Below are 12,647 nucleotides of genomic sequence, written 5' to 3' on the forward strand. Positions count from 1 at the left end.
GTAATACAGGGAGTACTACTGCCAGGACAGGGGGTAATACAGGGAGTACTACTGCCAGGACAGGGGGTAATACAGAGAGTACTACTGAAAGGACTGGAGGTAATACAGAGAGTACCACTGCAAGGACAAGGGGTAATACAGAGAGTACTACTGCCAGGACAAGGGGTAATACAGAGAGTACTACTGCCAGGACAGGGAGTAATACAGGGAGTACTACTGCCAGGACAGGGGGTAATACAGGGAGTACTACTGCCAGGACAAGGGGTAATAAAGAGTGTACTACTGCCAGGACAGGGGGTAATACAGGGAGTACTACTGCCAGGACAAGGGGTAATACAGAGAGTACTACTGCCAGGACAGGGGGTAATACAGGGAGTACTACTGCCAGGACAGGGGGTAATACAGGGAGTACTACTGCCAGGACAAGGGGTAATACAGAGAGTACTACTGCCAGGACAAGGGGTAATACAGAGAGTACTACTGCCAGGACAGGGAGTAATACAGAGAGTACTACTGCCAGGACAGGGGGTAATACAGAGAGTACTACTGCCAGGACAGGGGGTAATACAGAGAGTACTACTGCCAGGACAAGGGGTAATACAAAGAGTACTACTGCCAGGACAGGGAGTAATACAGGGAGTACTACTGCCAGGACAGGGAGTAATACAGGGAGTACTACTGCCAGGACAGAGGGTAATACAGAGAGTACTACTGCCAGGACAGGGAGTAATACAGGGAGTACTAATGCCAGGACAGAGGGTAATACAGAGAGAACTACTGCCAGGACAGGGGGTAATACAGAGAGTACTACTGATAGGACTGGAGGTAATACAGAGAGTACTACTGCCAGGACAGAGGGTAATACAGAGAGAACTACTGCCAGGACAGGGGGTAATACAGAGAGTACTACTGCCAGGACAAGGGGTAATACAGGGAGTACTACTGCCAGGACAGGGGGTAATACAGAGAGTACTACTGCCAGGACAGGGGGTAATACAGAGAGAACTACTGCCAGGACAGGGGGTAATACAGAGAGTACTACTGCCAGGACAGGGGGTAATACAGAGAGTACTACTGCCAGGACAGGGGGTAATACAGGGAGTACTACTGCCAGGACAAGGGTAATACAGGGAGTACTACTGCCAGGACAGGGGGTAATACAGAGAGTACTACTGCCAGGACAGGGGGTAATACAGGGAGTACTACTGCCAGGACAGGGGGTAATACAGGGAGTACTACTGCCAGGACAGGGGGTAATACAGGGAGTACTACTGCCAGGACAGGGGGTAATACAGGGAGTACTACTGCCAGGACAGGGGGTAATACAGGGAGTACTACTGCTAGGACAGGGGGTAATACAGAGAGTACTACTGCCTGGACTGGGGGTAATACAGGGAGTACTACTGCCAGGACAAGGGGTAATACAGAGAGTACTACTGCCAGGACAGGGGGTAATACATGGAGTACTACTGCCAGGACAGGGGGTAATACAGAGAGTACTACTGCCAGGACAGGGGGTAATACAGAGAGTACTACTGCCAGGACAGGGGGTAATACAGAGAGTACTACTGCCAGGACAAGGGTAATACAGGGAGTACTACTGCCAGGACAGGGGTTATACAGGGAGTACTACTGCCAGGACAGTGGGTAATACAGAGAGTACTACTGCCAGGACAGGGGGTAATACAGAGAGTACTACTGCCAGGGCAAGGGGTAATACAGAGAGTACTACTGCCAGGACAGGGGGTAATACATGGAGTACTACTGCCAGGACAGGGGGTAATACAGAGAGTACTACTGCCAGGACAAGGGGTAATACAGGGAGTACTACTGCCAGGACAGGGGGTAATACAGAGAGTACTACTGCCAGGACAAGGGTAATACAGGGAGTACTACTGCCAGGACAGGGGGTAATACAGAGAGTACTACTGCCAGGACAAGGGGGTAATACAGAGAGTACTACTGCCAGGACAGGGGGTAATACAGAGAGTACTACTGCCAGGACTGGGAGTAATACAGGGAGTACTACTGCCAGGACAGGGGGTAATACAGGGAGTACTACTGCCAGGACAGGGGGTAATACAGGGAGTACTACTGCCAGGACAAGGGGTAATACAGAGAGTACTACTGCCAGGACAGGGGGTAATACAGAGAGTACTACTGCCAGGACAGGGGGTAATACAGGGAGTACTACTGCCAGGACTGGAGGTAATACAGAGAGTACTACTGCTAGGACTGGAGGTAATACAGAGAGTACTACTGCCAGGACAGAGGGTAATACAGAGAGTACTACTGCCAGGGCAAGGGGTAATACAGAGAGTACTACTGCCAGGACAGTGGGTAATACAGAGAGTACTACTGCCAGGACAGGGGGTAATACAGAGAGTACTACTGCCAGGACAGGGGGTAATACAGAGAGTACTACTGCCAGGACAAGGGGTAATACAGAGAGTACTACTGCCAGGACAAGGGGTAATACAGAGAGTACTACTGCCAGGACAGTGGGTAATACAGGGAGTACTACTGCCAGGACAGGGGGTAATACAGGGAGTACTACTGCCAGGACAAGGGGTAATACAGGGAGTACTGCTGCCTGGACAAGGGGTTATACAGGGAGTACTACTGCCAGGACAAGGGGTAATACAGGGAGTACTACTGCCAGGACAGGGGGTAATACAGAGAGTACTGCTGCCAGGACAAGGGGTAATACAGGGAGTACTACTGCCAGGACAGGGGTAATACAGGGAGTACTACTGCCAGGACAGGGGGTAATACAGAGAGTACTACTGCCAGGACAGGGGTAATACAGGGAGTACTACTGCCAGGACAGGGGGTAATACAGAGAGTACTACTGCCAGGACAGGGGGTAATACAGGGAGTACTACTGCCAGGACAGGGGGTAATACAGGGAGTACTACTGCCAGGACAAGGGGCAATACAGGGAGTACTGCTGCCTGGACAAGGGGTAATACAGAGAGTACTACTGCCAGGACAGGGGGTAATACAGAGAGTACTACTGCCAGGACAGGGGGTAATACAGAGAGTACTACTGCCAGGACAGGGGGTAATACAGGGAGTACTACTGCCAGGACAGGGGGTAATACAGGGAGTACTACTGCCAGGACAAGGGTAATACAGGGAGTACTACTGCCAGGACAGGGGGTAATACAGAGAGTACTACTGCCAGGACAGGGGGTAATACAGGGAGTACTACTGCCAGGACAGGGGTAATACAGGGAGTACTACTGCCAGGACAAGGGGTAATACAGAGAGTACTACTGCCAGGACAGGGGGTAATACAGAGAGTACTACTGCCAGGACAGGGGGTAATACAGAGAGTACTACTGCCAGGACAGAGGGTAATACAGAGAGTACTACTGCCAGGACAGAGGGTAATACAGAGAGTACTACTGCCAGGACAGGGGGTAATACAGAGAGTACTACTGCCAGGACAAGGGGTAATACAGAGAGTACTACTGCCAGGACAGGGGGTAATACAGAGAGTACTACTGCCAGGACAAGGGGTAATACAGGGAGTACTTTCTCTTGTATTGGGTGCACTCTCTCCTGACCTCTCTCTTGTATTGGGTGCACTCTCTCCTGACCTCTCTCCTGTATTGGGTGCACTCTCTCCTGACCTCTCTCCTGTATTGGGTGCACTCTCTCCTGACCTCTCTCCTGTATTGGGTGCACTCTCTCCTGACCTCTCTCCTGTATTGGGTGCACTCTCTCCTGATCTCTCTCTTGTATTGGGTGCACTCTCTCCTGACCTCTCTCTTGTATTGGGTGCACTCTCTCCTTACCTCTCTCCTGTATTGGGTGCACTCTCCTGACCTCTCTCCTGTATTGGGTGCACTCTCCTGACCTCTCTACTGTATTGGGTGCACTCTCCTGACCTCTCTCCTGTATTGGGTGCCCTCTCTCCTGTATTGGGTGCACTCTCTCCTGACCTCTCTCTTGTATTGGGTGCACTCTCTCCTGATCTCTCTCTTGTATTGGGTGCAGTCTCTCCTGACCTCTCTCCTGTATTGGGTGCACTCTCCTGACCTCTCTCCTGTATTGGGTGCACTCTCTCCTGACCTCTCTCCTGTATTGGGTGCACTCTCTCCTGACCTCTCTCCTGTATTGGGTGCACTCTCTCCTGACCTCTCTCTTGTATTGGGTGCACTCTCTCCTGACCTCTCTCTTGTATTGGGTGCACTCTCTCCTGACCTCTCTCTTGTATTGGGTGCACTCTCTCCTTACCTCTCTCCTGTATTGGGTGCACTCTCCTGACCTCTCTCCTGTATTGGGTGCACTCTCCTGACCTCTCTACTGTATTGGGTGCACTCTCCTGACCTCTCTCCTGTATTGGGTGCCCTCTCTCCTGTATTGGGTGCACTCTCTCCTGACCTCTCTCCTGTATTGGGTGCCCGCTCTCCTGTATTGGGTGCCCTCTCTCCTGTATTGGGTGCCCTCTCTCCTGTATTGGGTGCCCTCTCTCCTGTATTGGGTGCCCTCTCTACTGTATTGGGTGCACTCTCTCCTGACCCCTCTCCTGTATTGGGTGCCCTCTCTCCTGTATTGGGTGCCCTCTCTCCTGTATTGGGTGCCCTCTCTCCTGTATTGGGTGCACTCTCTCCTGACCCCTCTCCTGTATTGGGTGCCCTCTCTCCTGTATTGGGTGCCCTCTCTCCTGTATTGGGTGCCCTCTCTCCTGTATTGGGTGCACTCTCTCCTGACCTCTCTCCTGTATTGGGTGCCCGCTCTCCTGTATTGGGTGCCCTCTCTCCTGTATTGGGTGCCCTCTCTCCTGACCTCTCCTGTATTGGGTGCCCTCTCTCCTGTATTGGGTGCCCTCTCACCTTGCTGGCATGCAGCAGGCAGTCATTGATGAAGGCGCTGGATGCCCCTTTAGATGACCAGTGTAACTTGGTGAGTCCGGGCTGGATCTTCTTGTCCAGGAATCGGATCCTCTCTCTGAAGAGTCCGCGTTCCTCTGGGGACAGGGCTGCGATGATCCTGTAGTAGATGTGAGGTTACTACGTGTGAGGAGCGCTGAGCCCTGGTGTTAGAGGAGCTGTCTCCTACCTGTTGTAGGCCCGCACCACCAGCAGCACGTTCTCCCGGAGGTTCCTCAGGTCCTCCTTCCTCTGATAGATGTCCAGGACGTAGTGCGGGACCTCGAATGACAGCCGCTCCCAGTAGTGGATCTCCACAAACATCTTCAGCAGGTTCCTGCATGTGACCACAGATGAGAGAACGCTCCCAGGGGCAGGACCTACCCCCACCCCAAACCTCTGTGCACTTACTTATCAAAGTTGACATCTAACATGCCGGTCTTCTCCTGGCTGCGGACCATGAGGGGGATGTCCAGCCTCTTGGTGGCCTGTTTATCGGCCGACTGTGACCACTCGGTGAAGATCTTCCTCACCAGCTCGTCCAGCTTCTGTGCCAGCTGCTGGTACTCCTGGACGCTCTCCTCACCCACCCCAATGCGGGGCATGAAGTGGGCATTAGACAGACTCTACCATGAGAAAACATTCAGGGTTAGACTTTTCCAGGAGTCCTCACACAGCTGTGCTCTGTGCTCCCTACCAAAACCCATCCCCATTCCCTTTATTCTGCTGTGAGTCAAAGTTATAGCAGGCAGTTGAATGCAGCAGAATACAAAGAGCACAGCAGTGTGAGGACATCCTTTTTTCACAGTCCTGCTGCTACTCATACTTTCACCTTACATCAGACCACATGTGAATGAAGGAGAGCGCCCCTCCTGAGCAGTGGTGATGCTGGGGATTGCAGGCAGTTTGCCGCCTCTTCCAGTCTCCTATGCTAATCCTCTTCCCTCTCTCCCCATTGTTTGCTTCCCTGTCCCCTCTTTCGCTTGTACAGATCTCCCCGCGCCGTCACTGACTAATAGAATAAAAGCGGAGGCGGAGGACCACCAGGAACGTGCGCAGCGTGTAGTACAAGGCGACTACACAGAGGAGACATCACAGGCTGCCGGCTCAGGAGAAAGCCGCTGTCACTGGCAATTCACATCTACACGCAGAGTATGCTAATCCTACACGCCACCGCGCCGCCGGGGGAACCCAGCCGTGATAGAGAGAGGAGACACAGGACATGTATGACACACGTTACAGAGAGCTGAGAACATGTATGACATGTTATAGAGAGCTGAGAACATGTATGACACATGTTATAGAGAGGAGGACGTCATGTGTATAGAGAGCTGAGAACATGTATGACACATGTTATAGAGAGGAGGACGTCATGTGTATAGAGAGCTGAGAACATGTATGACACACGTTACAGAGAGCTGAGAACATGTATGACACATGTTATAGAGAGGAGGACGTCATGTGTATAGAGAGCTGAGAACATGTATGACACATGTTATAGAGAGGAGGACGTCATGTGTATAGAGAGCTGAGAACATGTATGACACATGTTATAGAGAGCTGAGAGCATGTATGACACATGTTATAGAGAGCTGAGAGCATGTATGACACATGTTATAGAGAGCTGAGAGCATGTATGACACATGTTATAGAGAGCTGAGAACATGTATGACACACGTTACAGAGAGCTGAGAACATGTATGACACATGTTATAGAGAGCTGAGAACATGTATGACACATGTTATAGAGAGGAGGACGTCATCTGTATAGAGAGCTGAGAACATGTATGACATACGTTACAGAGAGCTGAGAACATGTATGACACATGTTATAGAGAGGAGGACGTCATGTGTATAGAGAGCTGAGAACATGTATGACACATGTTATAGAGAGCTGAGAGCATGTATGACACATGTTATAGAGAGCTGAGAGCATGTATGACACATGTTATAGAGAGCTGAGAGCATGTATGACACATGTTATAGAGAGCTGAGAACATGTATGACACATGTTATAGAGAGCTGAGAACATGTATGACACATGTTATAGAGAGCTGAGAACATGTATGACACATGTTATAGAGAGGAGGACGTCATCTGTATAGAGAGCTGAGAACATGTATGACATACGTTACAGAGAGCTGAGAACATGTATGACACATGTTATAGAGAGGAGGACGTCATGTGTATAGAGAGCTGAGAACATGTATGACACATGTTATAGAGAGGAGGACGTCATGTGTATAGAGAGCTGAGAACATGTATGACACATGTTATAGACACGGGAAGCTCTTATGCTGTGAATCCCATCACTTGTCAGCAGGTGTCATTCACAGACAACAAGCAGAGATGTTGGCTCCTCCTGGCTGCTGGGCTCTCACCTGCATGGGCCTGTCTATCCTCCTCTTCAGGGCCCGGGCCCAGTGAGCCTGCCCAGCGTAGCGGCACATGTGCGGGGCCACGGTAGGGACCTTCTTCCCCAGCTCCTTGTTCACCAGGTCCAGCTCATTCTTGAACAGCTCATAGACCTGAACCGTCTTCTTATCAAACGTTCGCTTTATGGCCTAGAAGAGATGATGAGCCTTGTAATCAGTCTGATGGGGGTCCAGCTCCAACGCTTCTCAGGTCAGTGATGTCACCTCCATGGGTCACACAGTCTGTTTGCAACAAAGTGGAACTGAGCTGCAATACCAAGCTCAGCCACTGTACAAGGTATGGCGCTGTCATATCTCTGAACTTGTCATGATCTCCACCTGCAGCTCACATGCACAACCTACCTCATCACGTAACACTGTGCACTTACCTCACGTGCAGACAAATGGTGGAAGATGTCCAGCAGCTCCACACCCTGCTCCACCCCGCGCACCGTCTCAAAGGCCGTGGTGATGAGATTCTGCATCATCACCTCCAAGTCCTTCACCGCAGCTCTGAATCTGGTGGAGAAGAAGAGTAATGACCAGAGGAGAAGGCATGTAAGAACCGGTGGAGAAGACGTGTAAGGACCGGAGGAGAAGACATGTAAGAACCGGTGGAGAAGACATGTAAGAACCGGTGGAGAAGACATGTAAGGACCGGAGAAGAAGACATGTAAGGACCAAAGGAGAAGAAGACATGTAAGGACCAGAGGAGAAGACGACATGTAAGGACCAGAGGAGAAGACATGTAAGGACCGGAGGAGAAGACATGTAAGGACCAGAGGAGAAGACATGTAAGGACCGGAGGAGAAGACATGTAAGGACCAGAGGAGAAGACATGTAAGGACCAGAGGAGAAGACATGTAAGGACCAGAGGAGAAGACGTGTAAGGACCGGAGGAGAAGACGTGTAAGGACCGGAGGAGAAGACATGTAAGGACAGTAGGAGAAGACATGTAAGGACCAGTAGAGAAGAAATGTAAGGACCGGTGGAGAAGACATGTAAGGACCGGAGAAGTAGACATGTATGGACCGGAGAAGAAGACATGTATGGACCGGAGGAGAAGACATGTAAGGACCAGAGGAGAAGACATGTAAGGACCAGAGGAGAAGACATGTAAGGACCAGAGGAGAAGACATGTAAGAACCGGAGGAGAAGACATGTAAGGACCGGAGGAGAAGACATGTAAGGACCAGAGGAGAAGACATGTAAGGACCAGAGAAGAAGACATGTAAGGACCAGAGGAGAAGACATGTAAGGACCAGAGGAGAAGACATGTAAGGACCAGTAGAGAAGACATGTAAGGACCGGTGGAGAAGACATGTAAGGACCGGTGGAGAAGACATGTAAGGGCCAGTAGAGAAGACATGCAAGGACCAGTAGAGAAGACATGTAAGGACCAGTAGAGAAGACATGTAAGGACCAGTAGAGAAGACATGTAAGGACCAGAGAAGAAGACATGTAAGGACTGGAGGATAAGACATGTAAGGCCCGGAGGAGAAGACATGTAAGGACCGGAGGAGAAGACATGTAAGGACCAGAGGAGAAGACATGTAAGGACCAGAGGAGAAGACATGTAAGGACCAGAGGAGAAGACATGTAAGGACCAGTAGAGAAGACGTGTAAGGACCGGAGGAGAAGACATGTAAGGACCGGAGGAGAAGACATGTAAGGACCGGAGGAGAAGACATGTAAGGACCGGAGGAGAAGACATGTAAGGACCAGAGGAGAAGACATGTAAGGACGGGAGGAGAAGACATGTAAGGACCAGAGGAAAAGACATGTAAGGACCGGAGGAGAAGACATGTAAGAACTGGAGAAGTAGACATGTAAGGACCAGAGGAGAAGGCATGTAAGGACCAGAGGAAGGAGAAGACATGTAAGGACCAGAGGAAGGAGAAGACATGTAAGGACCGGAGGAGAAGACATGTAAGGACTGGAGGAGAAGACATGTAAGGACCAGAGGAGAAGACATGTAAGGACCGGAGGAGAAGACATGTAAGGACCGGAGGAGAAAACATGTAAGGACCGGAGGAGAAGACATGTAAGGACCGGAGGAGAAGACATGTAAGGACCAGAGGAGAAGACATGTAAGGACCAGAGGAGAAGACATGTAAGGACCAGTAGAGAAGACATGTAAGGACGGGAGGAGAAGACATGTAAGGACCAGAGGAAAAGACATGTAAGGACCGGAGGAGAAGACATGTAAGAACTGGAGAAGTAGACATGTAAGGATCAGAGGAGAAGGCATGTAAGGACCAGAGGAAGGAGAAGACATGTAAGGACCAGAGGAAGGAGAAGACATGTAAGGACCGGAGGAGAAGACATGTAAGGACTGGAGGAGAAGACATGTAAGGACCAGAGGAGAAGACATGTAAGGACCGGAGGAGAAGACATGTAAGGACCGGAGGAGAAGACATGTAAGGACCGGAGGAGAAGACATGTAAGGACCGGAGGAGAAGACATGTAAGGACCAGAGGAGAAGACATGTAAGGACCAGAGGAGAAGACATGTAAGGACCGGAGGAGAAGACATGTAAGGACCAGAGGAGAAGACATGTAAGGACCAGAGGAGAAGACATGTAAGGACCGGAGGAGGAGACATGTAAGGACCGGAGGAGAAGACATGTAAGGACCAGAGGAGAAGACATGTAAGGACCGGAGGAGAAGACATGTAAGGACCGGAGGAGAAGACATGTAAGGACCGGAGGAGAAGACATGTAAGGACCAGAGGAGAAGACATGTAAGGACCGGAGGAGAAGACATGTAGGGACCGGAGGAGAAGACATGTAGGGACCGGCATAGAGGTGATGCCTAGGGTTGTGGAGACCTGTAATGCTTAGACTTGTGGTGCATAATATAGGACATGGAAGGACCCTCGGTGTATACGGGTCCTGTAAACTGTCGTGTGGACGGGGTGGGTTTTTACCTGTTGTAGTCATCATGCCATGAGGTGTTCTTCACGTCCAGTATGATCTTCTTCACTGACCTCAGAACTGCTAAGTTCTTGTGAAAAGTCTCCTCAATCTCCAGGAGGCTGGAGGTGATTTGGGGACCTGATTGTCCGGGAAAGCAGGGTAGGGGGGTCCGCTTCCTGTCCTCCCAGCGCCCAAACTGCTGCTGACACAGGCACACCTAGTACACGGATAATAATGGGGTCATTAGGGGTTGTGGTGGGACACATGGCAGGCCTCCCTGTGCCCGCAGCGCTCTGGTAATGATGGGGCGCTGACAGAGTCATTTCCTAAATTCCCTGCTTCACCTCCTATTATTTGCACCAATTTTCTCTCAGCCGGAGGAAAGTGCAGATAATGACGAGGTGTTTGGTTGGACATTAAAGGGATCAGAGGCTCCGGCGAGGAGAAGCCGGGTCCCCCGCAGAACATCAGGAGCAAAATCTACAGGGGATCCCCCCAATAACACAACACAGGAGGGTCTCTGACTCCCGGGACCCCCGTGCTCTGCTGTATTTAACCCCTCATGTGAGTTACAGACAGTTGGAGAGGAAAGGGTTACTCCAGCCCTCAGCACTCTGCAGGAGCAGCCTCATATATGTGCGATACCCGCCGCATCGCCATAGCAACATGCCACGCAAACACGGCCACTACAGCGCCCTGCAGAAAGATTGAATAGGGCTTCTAATAAGGAGCGAGAGAATTACCAGCAAAGGAACAGAACACAGCAAGCTACAGCACAACACTAACACTGCTGTGCTCTGTCACCCTGCACTGAATCACAGCTCCTCCTTCTGTCTGTAGCACCCTGCAGAGGGAGGGGCAGACTCATAGCTCCTCCTTCTGTCTGTAGCACCCTGCAGGGGGAGGGTCAGACTCATAGCTCCTCCTTCTGTCTGTATTACCCTTCGGGGGAGGGGCAAACTCATAGCTCCTCCTTCTGTCTGTATTACCCTGCAGGGGGAGGGGCAAACTCATAGCTCCTCCTTCTGTCTTTAGCACCCTGCATGGGGAGGGGCAGACTCTTGGCTCCTCCTTCTGTCTATATTACCCTGCAGGGGGAGGGGAAAACTCATGGCTCCTCCTTCTGACTGTAGCACCCTGCAGGGGGAGGGTCAGACTCATGGCTCCTCCTTCTGTCTATATTACCCTGCAGGGGGAGGGGCAAACTCATGGTTCCTCCTTCTGCCTGTATCACCCTGGAGGAGGAGGGGCAAACTCATAGCTCCTCCTTCTGTCTGCATCACCCTGTAGGAGGAGGGGCAGACTCCAAGCTCCTCCTTCTGACTGCATCACCCTGCAGGGGGAGGGGCATGGACCTGCAGGGGGCTCATACATAATGTGCACATGTTTTGTCTGTACCTCCAGGAGATCTTTGCAGCGTTGTATGAAAGCGTCCACTTGTGCGAAGATGCTTGTTTGGTCCAGGACCCATCCAACCTTGGAAAACCTGTGGAATGAATCACCGGGCAGTGAGTGGGATGGATCAATGGCGCACAATGTCGCAGTTACTTGTACGGTCTGTTCAGTGTATTGGACCACATAACAGAACAGCGTAATAGGCACCCAGCGGGAGCTGCCGGAGCCGTACATAATAATAAACACCCCACAAATCAGGCGGCACCCCACCGGCCAACGTCAATACATAACATGGCGAAAATAATGCAATAAAAACAAACTGTGAAGACGCAGGGATCCGAGGGGAGCGGAGGAGAAACATTACAGGAGCCGCAATTACAGAAGCAAAACTACAACATGTAATGGAGGGCAAACTAACTGCACTAAGGGGGACAGGACAGGGACACGCTGACACTTGGGGGACAGGACAGGGACACGCTGACACTTGGGGGACAGGACAGGGACACGCTGACACTCGGGGGGGACAGGACAGGGACACGCTGACACCTGGGGGGACAGGACAGGGACACGCTGACACCTGGGGATACAGGACAGGGACACGCTGACACTTGGGGGGACAGGACAGGGACACGCTGACACTTGGGGGACAGGACAGGGACAGGCTGACACTTGGGGGGACAGGACAGGGACACGCTGACACTTGGGGGACAGGACAGGGACACGCTGACACTTGGGGGACAGGACAGGGACACGCTGACACTTGGGGGGACAGGACAGGGACACGCTGACACTTGGGGGGACAGGACAGGGACACGCTGACACTTGGGGGGACAGGACAGGGACACGCTGACACTTGGGGGGACAGGACAGGGACACGCTGACACTTGGGGGGACAGGACAGGGACACGCTGACATTTGGGGGGACAGGACAGGGACACGCTGACACTTGGGGGACAGGACAGGGACACGCTGACACTTGAGGGACAGGACAGGGACACGCTGACACTTGGGGGGACAGGACAGGGACACGCTGACACTTGG

At 51.7% G+C, this 12,647-nt stretch overlaps 1 protein-coding gene across 1 annotated transcript in view; it reads right to left on the reverse strand.

Annotated features, from left to right (window-relative positions):
* Positions 1-12,647, reverse strand: part of DNAH2 (dynein axonemal heavy chain 2) — a 103,492-nt gene that overhangs the window by 57,486 nt on the left and 33,359 nt on the right. The window contains exons 10-16 of the mRNA XM_072149933.1: positions 11,610-11,697; positions 10,223-10,428; positions 7,684-7,813; positions 7,262-7,444; positions 5,292-5,506; positions 5,071-5,217; positions 4,845-5,001 (exon numbers count right to left, since the gene is read on the reverse strand). Of these exons, the coding sequence (XP_072006034.1) occupies positions 4,845-5,001; positions 5,071-5,217; positions 5,292-5,506; positions 7,262-7,444; positions 7,684-7,813; positions 10,223-10,428; positions 11,610-11,697 (1,126 nt within the window). The remainder of the gene's footprint in view (positions 1-4,844; positions 5,002-5,070; positions 5,218-5,291; positions 5,507-7,261; positions 7,445-7,683; positions 7,814-10,222; positions 10,429-11,609; positions 11,698-12,647) is intronic.

This window comes from Engystomops pustulosus, chromosome 4, assembly GCF_040894005.1.
Source record: "Engystomops pustulosus chromosome 4, aEngPut4.maternal, whole genome shotgun sequence".
NCBI lineage: Eukaryota > Metazoa > Chordata > Amphibia > Anura > Leptodactylidae > Engystomops > Engystomops pustulosus.